The 23,828-nt window shown below is 36.6% G+C and overlaps 1 protein-coding gene across 2 annotated transcripts; it reads right to left on the bottom strand.

The window, feature by feature from the left end:
* Positions 1–1,655: 1,655 nt before the first annotated feature.
* LOC131694118 (uncharacterized) lies at positions 1,656–12,992 on the bottom strand. 2 transcript variants are annotated; one of them, XM_058982553.1, is made up of 2 exons: positions 12,910–12,992; positions 1,656–2,451 (listed from the first exon to the last, which is right to left on the bottom strand). In XM_058982553.1, the coding sequence occupies exon 2, from the start codon at positions 2,425–2,427 to the stop codon at positions 1,882–1,884; it is 546 nt and encodes a 181-aa protein (XP_058838536.1). In that variant the 5' UTR covers positions 2,428–2,451; positions 12,910–12,992; the 3' UTR covers positions 1,656–1,881. The 2 variants fall into 2 exon arrangements, with proteins under 2 accessions (XP_058838536.1, XP_058838535.1); XM_058982552.1 differs by lacking the exon at positions 12,910–12,992 and adding an exon at positions 2,509–2,627.
* Between the last annotated feature and the right edge of the window lie 10,836 nt (positions 12,993–23,828).

The following is a 23,828-nucleotide window of genomic DNA, read 5'->3' on the forward strand; positions in this document are numbered from 1 at the left end:
GGTCTAAATACCGCTGTCCCATCCCAGGAACCAAAGGAGTGACATTAACCCTCTTAGCAAAGTCACTCCCAACGATTTATCAAACCCCCATCAAATTGAAACGGTTGTGTGCGGTTGTGCACTAGGGTGTCCCAAAATGACATCATGTTAAAAAAGTCATCGGGCTCACTTCTTAGATTTTTTTCAGTATTTTTTTATTTTTCTGGAGATCCAAATGGAGAAGTTTGGTTAGTTAGTTTGTACAAATTGTGGATTATAAGAGCGGCAAAGCCTTTAAAACTTGGTAAAAAGTTTAATTTTTGGTGTTTTTCATTAGTTTTTCTTCAAAACTGGATATTTACAAAATTTAAAAAATATAGAAAACACTGCAAATAGTTGAGCCAAATATAGAGGCGTATTTTTGCTGAAGAAAGTGTATAGCTACGGCTAATGGGGTATGAGTTATTTAAGTTTTTGATATTTTTTGCCATTCATAACATATAACGCTGTTCTACACAATAAAACAATTACAGTGTGCTTAGTCCGCATTTTGTTTTTCGCAAAATAAAAGGGAAAATGATGAAAAATGAATCCGAGCAAGTTTATATGTTCCATAGACAATCAACCTATTCAAACTTAGCTTCCCATTCGAAAAATTTTCTCTGATCCATATTTTGCAGCATCCTTCCAAAAATGAGCTCATGGTAATTCGGACTGTTATATTATTTTACATTCAAGTAAATTGACAACTATGGGATCTTGGCTAAGAGATAAGTTACAAGATCCGCTTTCCACAGTTTTGCAATAGTCATCATGATGCTTAAAACACGGTTCTCAATGTAGTGATCAGAGGATATTCTTTCAAAAATATTTTGTAGAATATTTAATTAAATTAATCAGTATCAATAATTTTTTTTTCAGTCTAATTAATTTTGGTTTGATGGGGGAGTTTAACCCCCAAAACCCCCCATGGCTACGCTACTGGATTGTATCCAACAGACTGCTCGGTAATTTTTTACAAAACTTCTGTGAAATAAGTCATGGTTACCGAAACAATTGCTATTTTTTTCCATTTACCGAAATATTTCGTCAAAAAATTTACCAAGCAGCGAATTCAAATCTGATTGTGTAAGTAGTAAAAATCAACCACATTTTTAGGAAATTTGAGTGTTTTGTATTTGGACAAATGTGCTAATTGTTCCATTTCGTCAAAATGCCAGAATCGATAAAGAAGTATCGATACGACGAAATATCGACAAGATGAATATCGATTATATGTATCGATTTTACAGTGAGCCAGAATTATCGAGGGTCCCCTTTGAGTGGCACATAAAATAGTCAAGAACATTCTACATTGCGTTTATCTTTAGCTATATCCAGAAATTGAAAAAGAACCAGAAGTCCTACAAGTAGAAAACACCCATTACCAGATTTTCATGGTAAGCAAAAGTCAATCTAGTTACAAAATTCACAAAAAGTTTTTTAATTTATAATTTAGTCAGCGAAAGTCTAAAAAAAGGAAATATTTCAATTGTATTTACATTATTTAACAAAAACTAACTTAAAACAAGTTTTTTATTTCATATTTTTCACCTGACGACCCTTTTCATAAGTTATTTACTTTTCTTCATCAACAATAAAAATCAGAAAGATGTTAGAAAAACAACTTTGAGCATATTTTTAAAATTCCTATCATTACCATCGTAATAGGACTACACCAACGTATTATATCCTAGTTTTAGTCATTTTTCCATCGTAATAGGACTCAAGTAACTTATCATATTTCCTATTTTTAGGTTGGTAATAACGTAGAGGCCAACATAATAGATAAACGGCATATTCACTGCTTTCACGAAAGAGTACGAATTGTGCTATATTAATCCGAATCATAAATCCCCTCCTTCAGTTAGGATAATTCTTCAAGTAGCTATAACTGTGTGCAATATCCTCCACTCCTTTCGGTTTCTCCTTCAACTCAACTTTTTCCACATTCTTCACCTTCGCCTCAAATCCTCGCTTATCATCGGCCTCGTACTCCACAATCCGCTGCGTTCCATCCGATTCGGCAAATTTGTACGTTCCCTTCACTTGATCACCCACCCGCTTTTCCCACTGTTCCTTGTGGTCCCCGGTTTTAGGATCCTTCACACCGTAACCGAACTCATAATTGGGTATTTCCACATCGGATCCACCGCCTTCTTTCACCGTGTCGGCCTTAGCTTGTATCTCAGTTTTGTACGATACCTCCGTTTTTCTGGTCTGCATTGCCTTTTGTTGTAGCTGCTGATGTTCCATCAGCATCTTGTTTAGTGCTTCGAGTTTCGCTTCTACCTCGTCCTCCAGCTTTTCCGGTGGGACAACTTTGTAGGGTTTTATTTCATGAACGGTTTTCACATCATATCCACTGACACTCTCCAGATGATGATACGACGAAACGCAACTGGACATCGTTAGAATTGCTACGATCAACAACTGTAAGGGCGATAATGTTGTTAAAATAAGGTTGTATCAGAACTGTTACGCAAATACCTTCATCTTGACTAGATTCAATTGCTTGTTAATAGTAGAACAAATAGTGTTAGACTGATGCTGCTAAGAGAACATCTTGTAACTTTTATACTTGACTTAGAATTTATTCAATTTTTAAACACCTGTGTACCGGAGCGAGCCCCGGTTAGAAATTTCCAACTGTGCTTATTTAAGATTTGTTCTGGCTACCGAAATGGTTGCGTGAGAGATTTCCATTGGAACGCTCTTCTATGTTTACCCTGCGCGGCGAGATAATTGCTTTCCATTCTCTGTTATTGCAATGCATTGGCGTGGAAATTCAATCATAGCCGGGTGGGGGAGTGTTTGAGCAAATATAACCCAAATGCAGTGTGCAAGTCAAGGTGAAAGCTTGATTGTGATGAGAATGCTGTTGAATTTATAAGATATATTCTAAACATGGCTTTTGTCAAAGTTTTTGGAAAACTTTACTCCATCTTAGTCTATTTCTAACTTTGGAAAAATTCTTGCGACAAAATGGTGCAATGATGAGAATTAAAAACTACAAAATCATCATGTAATCTAAAGGAATCTCTTTTCCATTTACCCATAATTATGAATTCGCATTTAAACCGCCTAGCAGTGTAACAAGATTGCAATTTCGCACTCCTTATTTTGAAGAATTAAATATAAATAGTTCTGATTGAGAAAAAGAAAATACACGAACAAAAAATTCACAAAGAAAGATCACAATTTCGTGAACTGAACGATTTACGAAAACCGCGACCAAGTTTCTGAAATTATGAATAATGAAGTTCGTATTCGTGAAACTATTTGTGTTTCAAAAAAAATAGTTCGTGTCGATTATAAACACAAAGTTACTTTCGAATGTTGAACAGTTAAACGAAGTTCATGATGGCAGGAGCTTTTTAGCGATTTTGTGATTTCTCATCAAGATACCGTGATACTAAGGGATCTGTCAGAGTAGCGTGATTTATGTTCATGATTGCAGGATCCTAGTCGAAATTTTCGCGATTTCTATTCACATTATCGTGATATTTCATTTATGAGTAGAGTGATTAATGCTCATGATTTTAGGAACACGATTTTTGATATTTTAACCCTTTACGACGCGATTTTTTTTCATTGTTAATACTGTTATTTTTAGCTTAATTTAGCTTTTCGGGGTCACTGATTCTGGTATCGAAAATGTAGAATTCTAAGTGGCGGATCCAATATGGCGACAGTGCTTGGCAAAATTTCATGTTTTTTATATTGACCTAAAACGTCTCACAAGGGGGTTTGCGGGGTCGCTGATTTTGATTCTGACGGCGAAAATGTAAAATTCAAAATGGCGGACGCAATATGGCGACTGCGCTTGACTAAATTTTATGTGTTTTTTGTTTAATTTTTAATTTAATTTCGTGAAAAATGGTTGCCATTTTGTAGGCGCCATTTTTAATTTTCGAATTCTGACATCAACATCGTAATCAGCGATTCCAAAAGCTTTCGTGAATCAAATTTTATGCTCATTGTCACAAAATTCTAAAATTTCATAAAAAATAGCTGCCATTGCACAGTGGTCCAGAATGTGAATTAAGCAGAAATTTTAACTTTTTGCTAAAATTAAATGACTTAGCCTTGCTATATGTTTGGTAAAGTTGTTGTACTTTGTAAGGCCCTTTTTTGTTTAAACAGATGCTAGGACGGTTCTAATTTTAGGAATATTTGAAATTGAACTTTCCAACGGTTCGAGATAGAGCTTTACTGTTTTCGATGAAATGGTAGAGCAACGCATTTTAGACAAATTTGCTGAAGACATGCAAGCTCTAGCTTTTATACTTTCCATTGTACGAGAAATCCAAATGTAAGCTTTAGGGTGTTTCTTAAAAAAAAGAACTGTTTTATTTATATAACTTTTGTAGTTTTTTTTATTTTACACTAAAATACCTTTTGGACAACTTGAAGATTATTTTAGGGCGCATAATTTGCTTTATAACACCAACTACTCAACTTTTTTCGTTTCAAAATTATGAGAACTTTTACATAAAAATATAACTTTTTCAAATAACATTATCTTCGATAGGGCACTTAACATTAAATACCGTTACTGTCATATTAAATAGCATGCTTTGTACTAAAGATCACCAAATACGATATTTTTCTATATTTTGCAATATTTACTCAAAAAATAGTTTGTTTTTGGTAAAAAGTGTATATAACTTTCTAACGAGAGAAGATAGAGGTTCGGTATACTAAGACAAATTGTTCTCCTTCAAAATATCTAAAAGTATTTCTAAAATGATCCTAATGAAAAGTCAAAACTGCAAAAGTTATAAAAAGAAAACTATTTTTTAAGAAACACCCTTTTTTTGGTGAATTTATTGTAAAGTGAAAAGTACACCACACAGAGTTTTAGTGTCTTCGACAAAGTTTTTTAAAGTTTTATTTTCTTCAATTTTCTGGAAGACAGCGAAGCTCTATCTGGAGCCATTAAAAAGATCATTTTCTGATTTTAAGAAATTTATAACCACCCTACCCACTATTTAAAATAACAGAAAAGTATTGTAAAGTGCAATATTTTATTATGAAAACGAAGATATATTTTTATATTGTCCAGCGTGAAAGTAATTTAAACATATTACATAGGGACAATTTTTTCAGTTTTCATTTTTTTTCCAATCAATCCTTCGCATATTTTTCAGAGCTTTTGAAGACGAACATTTTCTTCTTACACATCAAAGTTCTATCTTCTATTATTCAAAAGATATAAGCACTTAATATACCAAAAATAGATTCAATTTTATGAAAAAATAGATTCAATTTTTAGAAATCAATTTTATGAAATTTGAAATAAAATATCGAATTCGCCCATTTTCTGATCAATTATAACTCTAATTATGGTCTTGTTTATAGTTGAAAAAATTATCTTTTGTTTACCCCAATAAGTGATATTGTCATTAAAAAAAATTTTGGCGAAAAAATGCTCATTATTTTTCAACGAAAATAGTTAGATATGTGGTGCCATGAAACAAATTATTCGCCATAAAACAACTTTAAAGTTGTCTGAAGACTATTTCGGTTTAAAGTCAGTACCGCAAAAGTAGGTTGAAAAAAACCTATTTTAATCCACCTAGCGGTGCAATTGTGCCTTTCTCAATCATGAATCACGAGAATGTGTGCGTTGTTTATATTCATTGAAAGCTTTTAAATGCATATATTACATTTTATTATTATACATCACATGACAACTATATACAGGAAAATAAATCATTATTCGAGTTCTAAAATTTTGAAAAAGAAAAAACAGCCACGGTAATATTGAACTGAAAAAAGGTGCAAAATCGGCAAAGTCCCAAAAAGTCGATTTTTATAAAAAAAAAATTTTCGAGATAACATAAAATCTCGACGTTTCATGCATTTTAAAGATGTTTGGCATCAAAAATACGAATTCGATTTCTGAAATTTCATGGGGTCCCCCCTTTGAAAAAAAATTTGAGTTCCGGCTTATATGGGAATTTCATATGTGACCGGACGGTTTAGTCTATATTTCCGGAACCATATAAGCGATCCGTACGAAATTTTATAGACGTCTATGGGGATATTATAGCTATCATTTGGGACTAAGTTTGTGAAAATTGGCCTAACCATTTCCGGGAAACTGATGCGAGTTCGTAAATTTTGAAAGATGGCCGCTTTTCCCGGGCACTTCCGGAACCGTCTATGGTGGTCAATGTAGTCAACGAAAGTTTGGTTGGCCGTCGGTGACCTAGAACAGCAAATTTAAGTTGTTTGAGAGACATTTTAGCGAAATTTTTACCTTTTTTGCTTTCATCGGAGTATCGGTTTGAATCACAATTTGCTATGTGATCGCACGCCACAACCTGTAACTCCGGAACCGGAAGTCGGATCGGGATAAAATTAAATAGCCATTTACGGGGACGCAATACCTTTCATTTGAGGCCAAGTTTAGTCGAATCGGTCTAGCCATCTCCGAGAAACCGATGTGACTGTTATTCTGAATTTAGATACTTCCGCCGGGGCTTCCGGAACCGAAGATGAAGGCCAATGTGGCCAAATAGACTTTGAATGGATGTTAGTAACCTAATACTACAAATCGAAGCAGTTGTGGTCACATTTTGGAAAATTTTTCACCTTTATACATTCATTGCAGAATTTATTAAAATCGACATTTTCTGCGTGTTCGTACTTATCACCCTGTAATTCCGGAACCGGAAGTCGGATCCATTAGAAATTCAATAGCAGCCTATGGGAACGTTGCACCTTTCATTTGAGACTGAGTTTGTCAAAATCGGTTCAGCCATCTCTGAGAAAAATGAGTGACATTTTTGGTCACATACACACACATACACACACACATACATACATACACACATACATACACACACACAGACATTTGCCGAACTCGACGAACTGAATCGAATGGTATATGTCACTCGGCCCTCCGGGCCTCCGTTAAAAAGTCGGTTTTCAGAGCAATTGCAATACCTTTCTATTGAGAAAGGCAAAAAGTTTTTCTAAGAAGCACCCTAACCTTCGATATTAAATTTGTTAGAAGACAAAAAGTGTGACAGATAGAGCTTACATGTCTTTAGCAAACTTTTTCAAAATTTGTTGTTCTGCTACCTCGCAGAAAGTTGTTTGGCTCTAGCTGGAATGATTAAAAAATTAATTTTCTGATCTTGCTAAATTAGAACCACCCTAACTCTTGTTTTAACAAAAATAAGGAGCTCACAAACTACGAAAACTTCTCCACGGACTTAATTAGGCTAAGTTGTTTAGTTTTAGTAAAATTTCAAAATTCCTGCTAAATTTGCATTCTGGACCAATGTGCATTGTGTAGACGCTATTATGAATTTTCAAATTCTGTCATCAGAGTCGTAGTCAGAAACTTCAAAAACCACATAATCTATTTTTATGCTAGTTGAGAAGTTATCCCTGTCTCTCAGAATCTTTTATAGATCAACATAACAATAAACTCCATTTTTGCATATTTTGATAATTTGTTTTCGAAAAAACTGACCTACGAAAAATTCTGAAAAAAATCTATTATTAAGTTCAATGTTTAAGATACACCCAGGTTTTTTACGCGGTTTTTTTCGAGGTTTTTACGCGGATTTTCCAATTAACTTGGTTTTTTTACGCGGATTTTCCAATTAACGCGGTTTTTTTTACGCGGATTTTCCAAATAACGTGGTTTTTGCAAAAATATTCTAAGTCCTTTTGAATGCAAAAGACTTAGAAGATTTTCGGAAAGATGGAAGAGACGGGTCTGGAAGATTCCTTATGGCCCGCACCCCAACAATTTGGGTATTTTCGGAATGGACTTGAAGAGTAGGTGCCAGAAATTGATTTTTGGCGTCATTTTGAAATCCAAGATGGCGACTTCCGGTTCAGTGAAATTCGCTATAACCCAATCAATATGGATATTTTCGGAATTGAAATTGAAATTGATTTTTGAGGCCATTTTGAAATCATAGATAGTGACTTCCGGTTTAGCGAAATTCGCTATAACCCATTCAATGTGGGTGTTTTCGGAAAGGTCTTGAAGAGTAGGTGCCAGAAATTGATTTTTGACGCCATTTTCAAATCAAAGATGGCGACTTCCGGTTTAGCTCTTTTTGTCATCCTGATAGCTTGAACCATTTATTTTTCACAGTATGTGTTTGTTTAGGACTTATCTATACCTATTTCCTGAACGAAAATTCTGAACGAAACAATATGCAAGCTATAAGGATGACTGGAAAGAGACTGCATAATAATCAACTGAAATCTTCATACTAACGCCTTTATGCTATCGACATAGCCTAGACACTTCACACTATTTATTTTAATGCAAATGAAAACTTTGAAATATCTAGAGCGATGAGCCCATTTTCGCTATGTTTCTATCATAACCCTACCCATTTGAAGCCGTTGGTTAGAGCAGTGTCTGCCATCCATCTTCAACGCATTGAGTCAAATGGTAGCGCAACAATAGGGGCACTTGATTCGAGTTTTCGTTGCGCTCAAACACGATAATTTCACTGTTTCCAGCGCTTTTTGAGTTATTATATTGGTTCTTACCAACGAAGCAAAGCTGTTGATGTAATTTTTTTCGCATTCCATTGATTGTAGGCCGAGAAATTAATGAATTAGTAAGGTACCCTGCTTAGTATGCTGAAAATAGGCACTTTACCCTACCTGTCTTTTTCATCGCATTCTCCCTCTGTCGCTCTCGGTTCAAGATGCTTGAAAGCCATAGAAAGTCCTTTGTATATTAATTAGTGTTTTCTCAGAAGCTGGGATTTTCAAACACATTTCATAACTTTCTGATGCAATGGTTCTCAAATTCGTACCATCCGGTTTATTCATTTTCATTATACAAAAATGCTTTTTAACTTTAAATATATGATCATTGCATTTTCATTAATTATTTCATTCAGCATTTTTTATTCATTTTGTTCATTTGCGTTCATTTTATCTATTTTATTCGTTTCATTCTTTGGATTCACTCTGATTAGTATATTCTTTTCGTGCATTATACTTATATAACTCATTTAAATTATTTTATTAACTGTTTTCATTCTATGCATTCTATTCATTTTTTCCAGTTCATATATTTTGTTCAGTTTCTTCATTTTAATAATCTGACTATTTTTTCAGTTTTATTCATTTCGGCCAAATAATTTATTCGACACAATTTATTTTTTTTTCTATTAATTTATAACCTTTTAACATCTTTAATTTTTCATATTAATCAATGCATTTTATTCTGCTTATTTTCTTCTTTTTATTCATTTTATCAATTCAGTTCAGTTTGTTTATTTGATTTGTTTGTTTTATTTATTCATTTCATTTATTTTTATTTTATTCATTTTGTTCATTTGATCCAATTAATTTGATTCATTATATTTACTGGATTCATTAAGTTATTCATTGGTTTGTATAGGACTTACAAATTGATTCATTTGATGCATTTGATTTATTTGATTCATTTGATTCATTTTGTTTTTATCTTTAATTTTATTCATTTCATGTTCAGTCATTCTTTTTTTATTTCATTCAATTTGTTAGTTTGAGTCAATTTATTCTATTAGTCTTATGACGGGTGCGCGACGTTAGGTATAAAAACGTTAGGCATAAGTACGTTAGGTATACATACGTAAGGCATAAGTACGATACGCACAATGGACGTTAGGCATAATGGACGATAGGCATAATTCACAAAAAAATATAAAAATAATCCGAAGGTTTTGTAGAGATTTCAACCTTATGCTCATTTTGCGGGTTAGAAGCTTTGATGTATAAAATTGCATACCTTCGAGAGACAGCAAAATGAAAAACACGAAGCGAGATATTTATTGTTTACAAGTGTAGAATTTGTTTTATATTTTTTCCATGAATGAGCTGAATGCTTTCTACATTTGAGTGAACAGTTTTGATTCAAGCCCATTTCAAGTTTGTTGGAATTATTATCAATACTATTATATCCAAATATTGAACAATAAAGAGTAATAATGAACAGCCATGATGTTATGAAAACTTGCAGTGTTATGGACAGCATCGGCATTAACGTAAGGATGTTACGTTTGCATCAAAACCTTTATTGTTTCGGTATCTCTTCACAGTACACGGAAAAACTCTGCCTCGTATCTGACAGTTTTCGTAGTTTTATCGTTGACGGCCTCAAGAATATAATCATTGGACTGAATAATATGGCAGATAATCAATGTAGAAGCAACAAATTCATCATTCTTTCTTTCATGAACTGTTCTTCAAGATATATATTTTCTTCTTGGACAATTGCACCATGCATGTATGTAAGAACTAATCAAAGTTAATGTGCGACAGTTTTCGTAGTTTTATCGTTGACGGGCTCAAGAATATAATCATTGGACTGAATAATATGGCAGATAATCAATGTAGAAGCAACAAATTCATCATTCTTTCTTTCATGAACTGTTCTTCAAGATATATATTTTCTTCTTGGACAATTGCACCATGCATGTATGTAAGAACTAATCAAAGTTAATGTGCGTTAATCATTAACCTTAACACAAATGAGATTGATTTTATTATTTTGTTTTATATATTTATTTGAAGCAAATAATAGCCTCCTGAAGCTAGGTTTAATTCAAAATCTCCAACAGGCATAAAACCTCCTTATTTTAACAAACAGATTGAATCTATTTTAGTTAGGTGCAATTTATCGGTTGTGCGTCGAGTAATACACACAGGCTGTATATTCGTATGCCAAGCATTCAGTTTGTTTCGTTAATTTGAGCAAATATTTCTTCAAGTATAAACAGTAGAAAAAAATTATGATCGAGGTTGATCAGCTTCTGTTAAATTCTGTTGAGTGATACTTCAATATGGTAATTTATGCCTAACGTCCATTATGCCTAACGTCCATTCTGCCTAACGTCCATTATGCCTAACATCTTTAGGCCTAACGTCCACTATGCCTAACGTACGTATGCCAAACGTCCGTATGTCTAACGTACTTATGCCTAATGGGGTACACCCTCTTATAACTATTACCAAATGTAGTTTAAATTTTCATATAATGAGCTAATCTAATTTGATTCGTGTATTTTATAACTTTGATTCTACTCATTTTATGAATTTGAACACCTTTTATTTCATTTTTTGCTTTATTTATTGATTTTCTATAATTCATTCAGTTTATTCGAGATTTTATTCGTGCAGGACTAGAAACTGTTTTCATCTCACCTCTAGTTGAGTGCCTACTTCGCATGAGTTCTGCAATCTAATGAATGATACAACAGTGATATATGTAAGAAATGTCTCATCTCACTGCTAGGTGGATTAAATCGGTTTTTATATATCAATTACGAGTAATGCGATTTATATTCATGATTTCAGGATCTTAGTCAGGATTTTCATAATTTCTATTATCGTGATATTTTAGAGACTAATAGACAGGTTTATGCTCATGGTTTCAGGATCTTAAATGCAATTTTTAATATTTTTGTCACGAGTAGTGTGATTTATGTTCGTGATATTAAGATCTTAGCCACGATTTTCGAAATTTATTTGGACGTTATCGTGTTATTTAATTCTAGAACTTACTTTCGAATTTGACACGCGGAGTGATGTGACTCATGTCACTAGCATATATGACATTTCATGGCATATGACATTCCTAACATGACATTTCATTTCATAGCTTAGAGCAAAACTGATTCTACTAAAATACTTCAAATTTTGTGAAATAGTTCACGTGAAAATTTCATGACCATGTTGCATGAAATTGAAAATGATTAGAGATATTTTCTAAACATCACATATATGCAAGATAGATCGTAAGTCAAGTATTAGGAATCATGAATAATTTTTCAAGATTTTATGAAATATTTCACGTACCCGAATGGACTAGAAATATGAACCACTTTATGAATACATGAATAATATTCCATGATTTCGTAAACTATTTCACGAACGGTAAGTCGTGGCTATTATACTAGAAATCATGAACCACTTCACGAAGATCATGAATAATATTTGACGATTTTGTGAACTATGTCTCGAGCACGGATATTGGATCGTGATTCACGAGGATTGAGTGGATTCATGTCCTCTAACCACTTCGGGTCCCCTGGGCACATTTGAACCGAGAAGCCCTATAATTGTAAACATCTGTAAAGTTACATTTGATGAAAGTGGTAAATTATCTTATTACAGAAATGATTCATACCAGTATAATAGCTTAGTGATAGAAAAACAACGTGTAGTAAATAAGCCACTAGCCCGATAAAGTGAAAATAAACCTAATAGCAACGCGTCGAAATATAGGATAGTAACATGACAAATATAAACAACTCTCCCTGATGCTGTATAGTAAATATGCAAGATACGAACACTGAAAAATATTTGCAGATTTGACAACTGACACATTTCAAGCGAAAACTTTTACATGAATTATTGCGAAATACACTGTAGATAGATAGTAGTCAATTTTAGCGTAATATTTCGTGAATTTCTGATATGACGGAAAAATTTTAACGCGAAAACGAAACGCAGACTTTCATCGGAAGAACCAAGGGTAAAAAAGCAACTCGCAAGCGAGACGAGATTCATTAAGTGATCTAACTTTGACGAAGACAGTCGCGTTTTTTATTTTAAAATGAAGGGTTCACTACAACGCTTGTTGGGGCGGAGTGGAAATAAAACATCGGTTTAGCAGCACGTTCCGTCGGTGCAGTGTGGTGCAGCTTTATACCGGTATTTATTCATTTTAATTAGGTTATACAATAGTCTTATAATTCACCTACACTTTCGGTATTTTTCACCGGATTGATGATCCACCCTACACGTGGAGAATTCAGGATATAAATCCTAACCAAACTTTTAGTTCCGTGTTTTAATTAAAATAACAAATTAGGGTTTACAATTTGCATTCACTGTTATTTTACTTACGATTTTAAACTAGAATAATAAATTTGAGTTCTAATTTAGTTTTAATCACTCCCGTAGATTTAAGGAATTTTAATTAGCACTACGAAATTTAGCTTTTAACTTCCCAACCGAACTCGCAATGCCTCTTGAGATTTGCTGACGTTTGACGTTTCTAGCCGGCCTACACACTAAACGCGCATACCCCAAATTTAAGTCAGTGTGTCCAGCAGCAACAACGCTCGATTTCATTCGATATGTTGAAATGCGACACAACGCAACACAATCAACCAAAAATCGGTCCGACAGTTTCATTTAGGAATCGGACAGTGAAAGGACTGAACTGAGCCGTTGTTTCATCTCCGTGGATTAAATACGAAGCTACCTTTTACAAAAAGCTATCGCCTTAATGAAAACAAATGTTTGTTATTATCATTAATTGCATACAACCCGATTCGTTGTTTACATCTACTAATGCTATACTAATTTTGGATGCAATAAAGCTGCGCAACAATTCGCCTCTAATATACAATGTTGACCACATGTTTTGCGGCTGTATCCCACGTGAAACACAAAGAGCCTATGTATATAAATGGCAACAATTTGCAAAAAACACTACCCTGTAAGAGCACTGCCCGTGGTTACGAAAACTCCTTACAAGACGTAAATTTCCATCTAGCCATAAATAATCAGTCAATAGTTCAATTTTAACCCGTCCATCTTCATTCAAAAGGTGTAAAACCTGTGTACTACGTGCGAACACAAAAACAAAGGTCAACTATGTTACAACTTTATTGTTCAAAGGGAAACCTACAAAACACCGACACAGGGGCCAGTGTTGTTTTTGTTCGCTGAAACCAAAACAATTAGAACTGATTGACCGGTAAGAGTTCAAATAAAATCATCGCATGCATGTTGCATCCACCAATCTCCCGCTTACTATATGTACCTATAATGGGCAAAAGCTGACAATGACCCAGTACTAGAGGAAGCCATCGCCGCGCCAGGCCGTGCCGAGTAGGCCACTAGATGAATGCCGATGGTGTACGGTACGGTTTTGCATTCAAAGCCTCAAGGCAGAGTCAGACAATAGTAGGTAGGTAGGCATAGTTGATGATAGCTACTAAAACGATCCGAGTAGGTATAGTGCCATGTGTTTTTGTAACAATTTTCAGTTCCACAGCCAACATACCCATGCTCACCTCCGAACAAAGAAATTGTACCGAACCGAGGCTCTGATTGGGTTGCAGGGAATTGAGTGGATCACGTTTTTGTCAGTCCTATTTGTCGGTTCGTGGCATCAAATTGGGCTACTTGTAATTGCACTTGTTGCCGGTTTGAAGTGAGCGCTCGAAATGAGAAACAACTACACGGTGAGCGCATCGCGTTGTTTATGTAAACTTGAACCGAATAGTCACGATTTACGTTTGATCGAAGAGAGAGAGAGGCTGGAACTGAATTATTCAGAAGTCGTGTGGAGGAATTAAAAACTTTGGAAAACGTATAACACTTCAGACGAGGCAAAGTGTAAAAGTGTGCCTTTTGTAGTTGAGATTCCATAAACGGAATTACAGACTCGTTGGTACAAGCCTTGCAATATTCATTCAGGCACACAGAAATGTTTACTTTCGATTTTGGATTGCTCAGTTGTTCGAAGTTGTGTCGCAAATTCTAATCTTGCGGAGTGGTTTCGTACGATGCTATACGTGGTCCTTTTTAACTAACAGACATTTCTGAAACTTACCGTTGAAACAAGATTGTATGATCATTAAGATTTCTGACAGCTCATTTACAACCACAGATGCAAAGTCAAACTAAAGGAGTTTGGTTTGTTTGCCTCACGAAATACCTAACCTCAACCGGTTTTTGCAGTGCATTTTTTTTGTTTTCCTCACGAAATAATTCGGCGCCGTTTCTTTTTTAACGGGAGTAGAAAGGTCAATAAGAGTTTTAATTTGAATGATGTTGAATCATTCTGATAACATGTTGGTACCGTTTTATAAGAGTATTTCACTCGTGACTACATCCATCAATTTTTTGGAAGGCTTTCGCTCTCAGCGGTCAAAGGTGTGTTTAAGATGTTACTAATATGGTCACCGTCACAGTCAGACACAATGCACAATGGTCCGAATCCAGAATTTAGGATAACAAAAACATTTGTGACTAAACTACTGGTTCTAGAGATTTCATGTCTTCGGAACAAATAATCTGTGTCAATTGGGGCATCTTTTGAGATGGGTGCTATTAGGGTGGTCCTTATTGTTTGTACGATCTGAAAATTATTTTCGAAATAAGAAGAGATAGAATAATGAAGTGTTTCGCAACATTGTAGTACAACATTTTTCAAGCAACTTTTCTGAGGACGTCATATTTGTAACTTTAATAGTTTTAATTTTACAGCTATTAAAATGTTGTGTGATAGGGTATCCCTAACAAAATCAGTTTTTTCGTTATAACTTTTTAAATAATTTTTTTCCGTCAATAGCGTCTTCACAAAACTTTTGGAGCTTATTGAGACGAATATTATTTATGTAAACATATTTGAGATAGCTCATTTAGTTCAAAAGTTATGAGCATTTTTAGCAAAAAAACATAACCTTTTCAAATGTTGATATCTTAAAATGGAGCAAGTGAAATTGATTTCTTCTTTTTGCATTAGAAAGACCACAATTGATAGTATGATTTTATGGAAAAATCTCAGAGGTCATTTTTGTTTAACTAATTTTATTTTAGTTTGAATATTGAGAATATTGCTACCATTTGTAGCATTAAAAGTAAAACGGTCAGTGTAACCTAACAACTATTTTTAAAATAAGATCAGATAGATAAACAAAATCTCAAATAAAACTGCCCGAGTGTTACAAAGGGTTCACTGAGTTGTTGTTTCTAATGTAGTCGTGTATCAATCCATCTGAACAGTGGAGAACGTAGTGTGATGTTTGCCATCTTAGTCACACATATTATAATTTACAGTATCAACTTTGTTAGCTATTTTCAGAAAAATTTATGAATAAGAGAAACGAAAGATGTTAAAATCGAAAAACAGATAGGTATTCTAAAGTGAATCATTCGTAAACTTAGAACGGAAAGCTAGAGCTAGGCAGGATCATATGGGCATGATCGAAAGGAAATGTTAAGAATCGGTGGTCGATGACGACGTTTTGAGAAGGAAACACCAAAGTGGCGTGTTGGAAAGACGACAAATCGTTAAAGAAAAGATCGAGCCTTCGAATCGTTAATGAAAAGATCGAGCCTTCGAATTAATGAGCCATTACCCAGTGGAGGCAATTCCAATGATGGCAACGCGACAAGAAAAGTTTTTGCTGAATGGAGCTTGTGAGATCACGGGTTTGAATACAGATTTATTGGAACGATTCTCGCCGTTATCAATAGCAAAGCAAAACTAAACGCTCAAGTTTTTGCAGGCTATTTGGACGCAACGAGAATGATTTACGATCACGAGTACGGTTGGTTCCTCTATCTCCAACCCTTCATAAACTTTTGGTACTTGGTTCGTCTATCGTCAAGCATGCTTTTCTTCCTGTTGGTAACGTAAATATGTTCCATGTTGATGTCCGAATCTTTTTCAAAAACGAAAATATCAAAAAACCAACACAATACTCTTGTTCAACATTAATTTTTACGTAAGAAACAACTCACTTGATGTTTTTTACGTTGATTAAATGTAATGTACTGAGGACGAAAGACAATTCGTTTCCGCAGAACAACACGCGAAAACATAAACAACGTCGTAACTAATACAGCTGCTTCACGGCAACAGCCGAAATGATAGTCGTCAACGATGCTCTCTACCGCGTATTTAATTCACGGAACACGAGCTACCTCTGCAATAACATACCCTATACTTATAGTACACCCGTGCCTGTTTGACCCCATTCTACTCTATGTATTTCTATGGCTTTCTCTAAATTTGCGGATAGACTTATTCCTCGTTTCTAAGGCCTTTTCACTGAGGCATTAGAAACGAGGAATAAGTCTATCGGCAAGTTTCGAAAAAACCATTCAAGAAAATTTAGCAGCGTTACCAATATTGAAGATGTATTAAAAAAATTGCTGCTTACTTCAGACCCTATGATCTTGTTGAAAAATAAGTGAAATAATGTTCCAGATTTCTAGATATTCCGGATGCTACCCGGACCTTGATTACTCGTGACAAATTAACAGCATGCAATGGCCTTTCGCCGCACCTAAGCAGGGTGCTGGGAAGGTTTTCCGATTCCCAAATGGATTCTACCAAGGCTGTAACTAAAATAATAATTCAGCGGACTCTTCGCCACATTATGACGTAATGCTGGAAAGATACTATCAATTGTGGTTTTTCGAATGCAAAAAGAAGAAATCAATTTCACTTGCTCCATTTTAAGATATCAACATTTGAAAAGGTTATGTTTTTTTGCTAAAAATGCTCATAACTTTTGAACTAAATGAGCTATCTCAAATATGTTTATATAAATAATATTCGTCTCAATAAGCTCTAAAAGTTTTGTGAAGACGCTATTGACGGAAAAAAATATTTAAAAAGTTATAACGAAAAACTGATTTTGTTAGGGATACCCTATCACACAACATTTTAATAGCTGTAAAATTAAAACTATTAAAGCTACAAATATGACGTCCTCAGAAAAGTTGCTTGAAAAATGTTGTACTACAATTTGGCGAAACACTTCATTATTCTATCTCTTCTTATTTCGAAAATAATTTTCAGATCGTACAAACAATAAGGACCACCCTAATAGCACCCATCTCAAAAGATGCCCCAATTGACACAGATTGTTTGTTCCGAAGACATGAAATCTCTAGAACCAGTAGTTTGGTCACAAATGTTTTTGTCATCCTAAATTCTGGATTCGGACCACTGTGCAATGTTACAAGAACCTGGTGGGAAGTCGGATTTTGAAATTGATGCGGGTTACAATTCATGGAAGATAGTTTTTCAAAATAACCGAGCTAAAAACTTTAAATATCAATATCACGGAAAAAAAAAATTTTCACGAAACTACCTCTCCCATTACCAAAAAATTTGGATCTTCCATCGAAATTTCGATTTCACCTAATTTGGGATGACCATTTGAGAAATTTTGACTCATCTTCTTGTTGATGAAATGTGAAGTGCTGTGATCGAGTATAGTCAAAGAGGCACAAAATAATCTTCAGCATAAACGAACAGCAACTGTGAATCTATCCCGCATTGGGCAGGAAGGTAAAGCTTCCAAAAGCCTTGGTTCAAGAATCGTATTATCGTAAAGGAAACTTCTATGTTAGAAAGCTACTTGACACCGTCTTCGTAGCTGTCATCAAATGCCTCATATACTTGCGAATAGTGACATTGAAGCATGTCTAATATCGGTGCTCACAACTTGCGATATTTGTTCTGCCACGGACAAATTTGACTGTTAATAACGCGAACAGGAAATACGTCTATTGTTTGGCACATTTGCCGCATAATGAACCACCACCTTCTAACGATTTGGAAAGAGTTGTATCTTACAGTGGCAGAAATGGGTTTCCTCTCATAATTGGCAGTGATGCAAATGCCCACCAACATAATTTGGGGCAGCTCAGACATCGATTTGAGAGACACCGAATTGATGGAATACTTAAGTAGTACAAATCTGTATATAATTAATGTAAGAGATTACGCAATATTTGCACAAGCAGGCAGAGAAGATGTGTTAAATGAAACTCACTGCTCTGACGATATTACACATGAGCTGACAATCTGGCTCGTACCAAACGAGCTCGAACCGTTGTAATCTGATCATCATCTTTGATCATTCGAACGTCCTACTAGGTATCGTCACACAGCGTAATCCCAAATCTACGAACTACGATGATTCAAGTGATTTGAGTGAGGTCGTGGATAAATCAAACTCAATCATAGTAACAGCGTACCAAGAGGCTTGTCCGATTCGATTTATGCGTGCTTCGCCTTGGTGGAATACTCAACTTGCTCGACTCAAAAAGTTATGTAAAAGAGCTTGAAATCGCAGGCACAGGGATAGGTCGAAGGCATTTAATGGATAACATACCTATTTATTAAAAAAAAAATCGAGAAAAAGATTATTACTCTTTGAGAATATTTCCCAAATTTTCAATAAGATCCGAGCAATAGATTGAAAGTTACAGCTTTTTTTTTTCTACCAAGAGCAGTGGTAATTTAAAATTTTAAAATCGATTATCTCGAAATGTCGTTTTTCCAAAACTAGCTTTTCCGTGACCACGATTTCCGGAAAATGTGTATGTGTGTATATGTTTTCTGAACCCACTCACTTTTCTCAGAGATAGCTCTTTACCACATTGCATAATAAACTTTAGTACGTCTCTGAGTTTCAGTCGTCCAAACATGGTGTCGTATATGTAAGGACGGCCGAAAACTCGAAATAGCAATTGCGCTACTGCTGGACAGTTTCATATCAGATGATATGAGGTACCTTAGTCGACTTCACAAAGAGCACATGAAAAGGACTCAGCGCGCTAAATAGTTGCCATGTGATAATTTAGTTTACAGTGGCCAGTTAAAGCCCTGGTCAGCATGCCGCAGTGGAGCTTCGAAACATGCAGGAGATTTTTCGAAACCACTGGGCATGGTTGTTCTAGAAACGCCTTTGTTTGGCGACACGTTTGTAGATTTCTCCAATAATTGCGGTGCTCGGACGAAGCTCAGGACCGTATTTTTTCTCTTATCCAACTTATCGAAATTGGCATGGTGGGCTCAAGACTAACGACGTCAATCGCTGAATCTGTCCTGGCCAATTCGTCAGCCCATTCATTTCCAGTAATACCAGAATGTCCGGGCACACAGACAAGGTGGATAGTGTTGACAACGCTTAGTTCTTCGTTTTGGGTTCGGCACGCGATCACTAGCGTGATTTGTTTGAGCTAAGGGCTTTGATTGCAGCCTGACAATCGGAGCAGAAGTTTATAACTCTGCTGGACAAACTCAGTTGAAGGGCCGATTGTACCCCGCACATAATCGCAAAAATTTCTGCTTGGAATACATTACAGTAACTACCTTGTGAGTGAGATTGTTCCAATCTCATTTGACGACAGTAGACACCATCATCAGAGCCGTCAGTGTAACACATCACTTGCGTTTGTTGTTGTCTTTCCATATAGCCAGATAACCACTCCTCTCGAGAGGGAATCTTCATATGGAATGTCCTTTAAGGAAAACTACATATGAGTGTAATACCGCTGGGAGCTAGAATATCTTCACCATTTGTGACCACAATCGTGTATGACTGGTAGCAAGATCCACATGGTTCCAAAGCCCAGTAACCCGCAGTCTGTATGCACATGATGGTGCTCCTTGTTTGAAATATATGTGATATGTGAAATGGTTTGATATTTAGAAATGCCTCAAGAGCAGCTGTCGGAGTTGTGATGAAAGCACTGCCATGAGAGCCATTCTTTGCAGATGGTTTAGCTTTGACTAGACTGTTATCACCTCTCCCCTCTTCCACCACACAAGACATCCGTATGACAGTACTGGACGTACAATTGTCGTGTAAATTCAATAGATGTATTTAGGTTTGAGACCAAAAGTTTGGTCTTTCCAAAAGTTCGTCTGCACTGTCCGAAGGCCATGCACGCGTTCTTGACTCTGAACTCAATGTGAGCAGACCAATTCCGTTTGGAATCCAATATAACTCCAACGTATTTGACTTGATCTGCACACAGTAGCTCAGAATCAAAGAACTGCAAGGGACGAACCCCGGTTGTTATTTGCTTTTTCGTGAAAAGAACCATTGATGTTTTGCTTGAGATAATTGATAATTTAGCTTGTCGACACCATTGTTAGACAGCCCTTAATGCTTGTTGCATTATATCAAAGATTGTTCCGATGCAAAGTCCAGTAATTAGTAATTGGTAATCGTCAGCAAACCCGTAGGTTGGAAATCCAGGCTCATTGGTCGTCGTCAGCAACCAAATTCCATAACAAAAGTGACAGAACGCCACCCTGAAGACAACCAAAAATACTCAACTTCCGTATCTCAGTCTATCGCAATGACGAGCAAAGAATGCGGTTACTAAGCGTAGCGTTTATCCAACCCGAGATACATGCAGATATCCCATGATCGCGCGTCGCTTCCAGAATACATTGGAGGGAGACGTTGTCAAAAGCACCCTCAATATCTAGGAATACACCCAAGCTAGATTGCTTGAGCGATAAGGCTGTCTCAATGTTGTAAACAACATCGTGACGCAGAGTGATCGTGGATTTTCCACACTGATATGCGTGTTGCAATTTGTGCAGTGGATATTCAACTAAACTAACGTTCCTGATGTGATGATCGATTATCCGTTCCAAAGATTTCAAAAAAACAACTTAAGCTGATAGGCCTAAAACTCTTGGCTTCTTCATAGTTTGAGCACCCCTCTTTGGGAATAAAATTAAGAGTTATTTCTCGCCATACTTTCGGGATATACCGGTAGCAAGACTGGAAAGCAAAATCTTTTTCAATACATGTTTGAGAATATCAAATCTTTTTTGCAGTCTCTACGCATCGCTCGATCGAGATAGAAGTGTTTTGTTTTCGATCTGTTGGAAAAAGAACAGTGCAGTAATCCGCGTTCAAGGTTATTTTGCCATTCTCTGCCTCTTCGGTTTGGACTTTTATTTTCTTTTGTGCGTGTGTTAACCGTTAGACCACATTCCTCAACCTTTTGTTCGTAAAGCGAGGATTGAACAATAACCAGCTATTTAAGCTGGACTGGTGCGTCGTGGGAAACGAGTATACAGATAAGTGAAATCTACCTTTTTGATACATTTACGGCTTTTTCCCGTCTGCGCGGGTGCTGACCCCGTGCGTTGACGGTGTCGATGGCTTCCTCCCCGGATGGCCAAATGGAGATCGAGTCGACTCCTAAGGCTCTCCCCCGACCCAAACAATATCCAGAGCTCTCGACCGGTCCCTTTGTGGTCTTCTTTCGGCCCAAAATAAAATCGCTGAATCTATTACAGATTTCAAAAGACCTAACGGAACGGTTCTCGGCTGTGATCGAAATAAAAAAGGTCCGCTCAGACAGGCTGAGGGTCGTGCTGACTAACTCAAAGCAGGCAAACGATATTGCTTGCTGCGAGCACTTTACGAAGGACTATCACGTGTATATTCCAGCTGTGAAAGTACAGTCTGAAGGCGTTGTCACCGATGACAGTTTGACATGCGAGGATCTGCTGCAGTACGGGGTTGGCCGTTTCAGAGACCGCTTACTTCAGCCAGTGAAAATACTCGAGTGCAAGCGTTTGCACTCAGTAGTAGTTGCGGGGGATGGTTCAAAAACGTACCCCCAATCAAACTCTTATCGGTTGACCTTCGCTGGTACCGCTTTGCCAAATTACGTCCTCTTGCACAAGGTTCGTCTGCCTGTGCGTCTGTTTGTGCCGCGGGTCATGAATTGCACAAAGTGTAAACAATTGGGTCACACAGCCACCCATTGTAGCAATAAGGCCCGCTGTGGAAAATGCGGGGAGAATCATCTAGATGATTCGTGCAGTAAGAATGCTGAGAAGTGTCCTTACTGTGCAGAGAATCTGCATGATATCTCGGCATGTCCCGCGTACAAACTACGCGGGGATAAACTAAAACGTTCCCTTGCTGGACGATCCGAACGTTCTTTTGCAGAAATGCTAAAGAAAGCTACACCACCAACCTCAACAAACATCTATGCTCACTTGCCTCCTAACGAGGGCGAGGCTGATGACCCACAAGAGGGAACATCTACTAGGGTGCCTAGAAGTTATAGGAAGAGGAGGAACATTTCCTCTCCTAAAGTTCGTTGTAAAGGCCAGAAGGTATCCCTTGACGGGACTCAGAAAGTCACATCTATTGGAAGTGTTGCAACCAAACCGAAGCAATTAGCTCCTGGTCTCGGAGGATTAAACTCAGAGAAGGAGTTCCCAGCACTTCCCGGAACATCAAAAACCCCAAGTGTTCCTCTGTTTCAGTTTGAGAATAATCGCGGCACTAGAATTATCAAACTCTCGGACATTGTGGACTGGATAATAAAAACTTTCAATATAACTGATCCTATTAAAAGTCTTATGTTAGCTTTTCTCCCTACAGTAAGAACATTTTTGAAGCAGTTGACTGCTAAATGGCCCCTCCTTTCAGCGATTGTATCCCTCGATGGCTAACTCATCGAACGAGGTCACGGATTTGATCACTGTTCTACAGTGGAATTGCAGAAGTATCATCCCGAAAATCGATTCCTTCAAAATTTTAATAAATAATTTGAGTTGCGATGCATTTGCATTATGTGAAACTTGGTTAACTTCCGACATAGATCTCAACTTCCACGACTTTAATATTATTCGCCTGGATCGAGACACCCCCTATGGAGGAGTGCTTTTGGGGATCAAAAAGCGCTATTCCTTCTACAGAATTAACCTTCCCTCGATAACAGGTATTGAAGTTGTCGCTTGTCAAGTAACAACCAAAGGCAAAGATCTTTGCATAGCTTCCATATATATTCCCCCCAACACCGCGATTGGGCATCGCCGGCTACATGACATCATAGAATCCCTGCCTGCACCGCGACTAGTTTTAGGCGACTTTAACTCTCACGGTACGGAATGGGGTTGCCTTTATGATGATAACCGTTCCTCTTTAATTCACAATATTTGCGACAACTTCAACATGACAATTCTAAACACGGGTGAAATGACACGGATTCCTCCCCCACCAGCGCGCCCAAGCGCATTAGATTTATCCCTTTGCTCGACCTCGCTAAAGTTAGAATGCGCGTGGAAGGTAATCCCTGATCCCCACGGTAGCGACCATCTGCCGATCGTAGTCTCAATCAATAACGGCTCAAGGCCATTGGAAACAATCAATACTTCGTATGACCTCACACGAAATATCGATTGGAAGAGCTATGCTGCCGCGATATCCGACAACATCGAATCTACTCAAGAACTT

This window comes from Topomyia yanbarensis, chromosome 3 (assembly GCF_030247195.1).
Source record: "Topomyia yanbarensis strain Yona2022 chromosome 3, ASM3024719v1, whole genome shotgun sequence".
Taxonomy (NCBI): domain Eukaryota; kingdom Metazoa; phylum Arthropoda; class Insecta; order Diptera; family Culicidae; genus Topomyia; species Topomyia yanbarensis.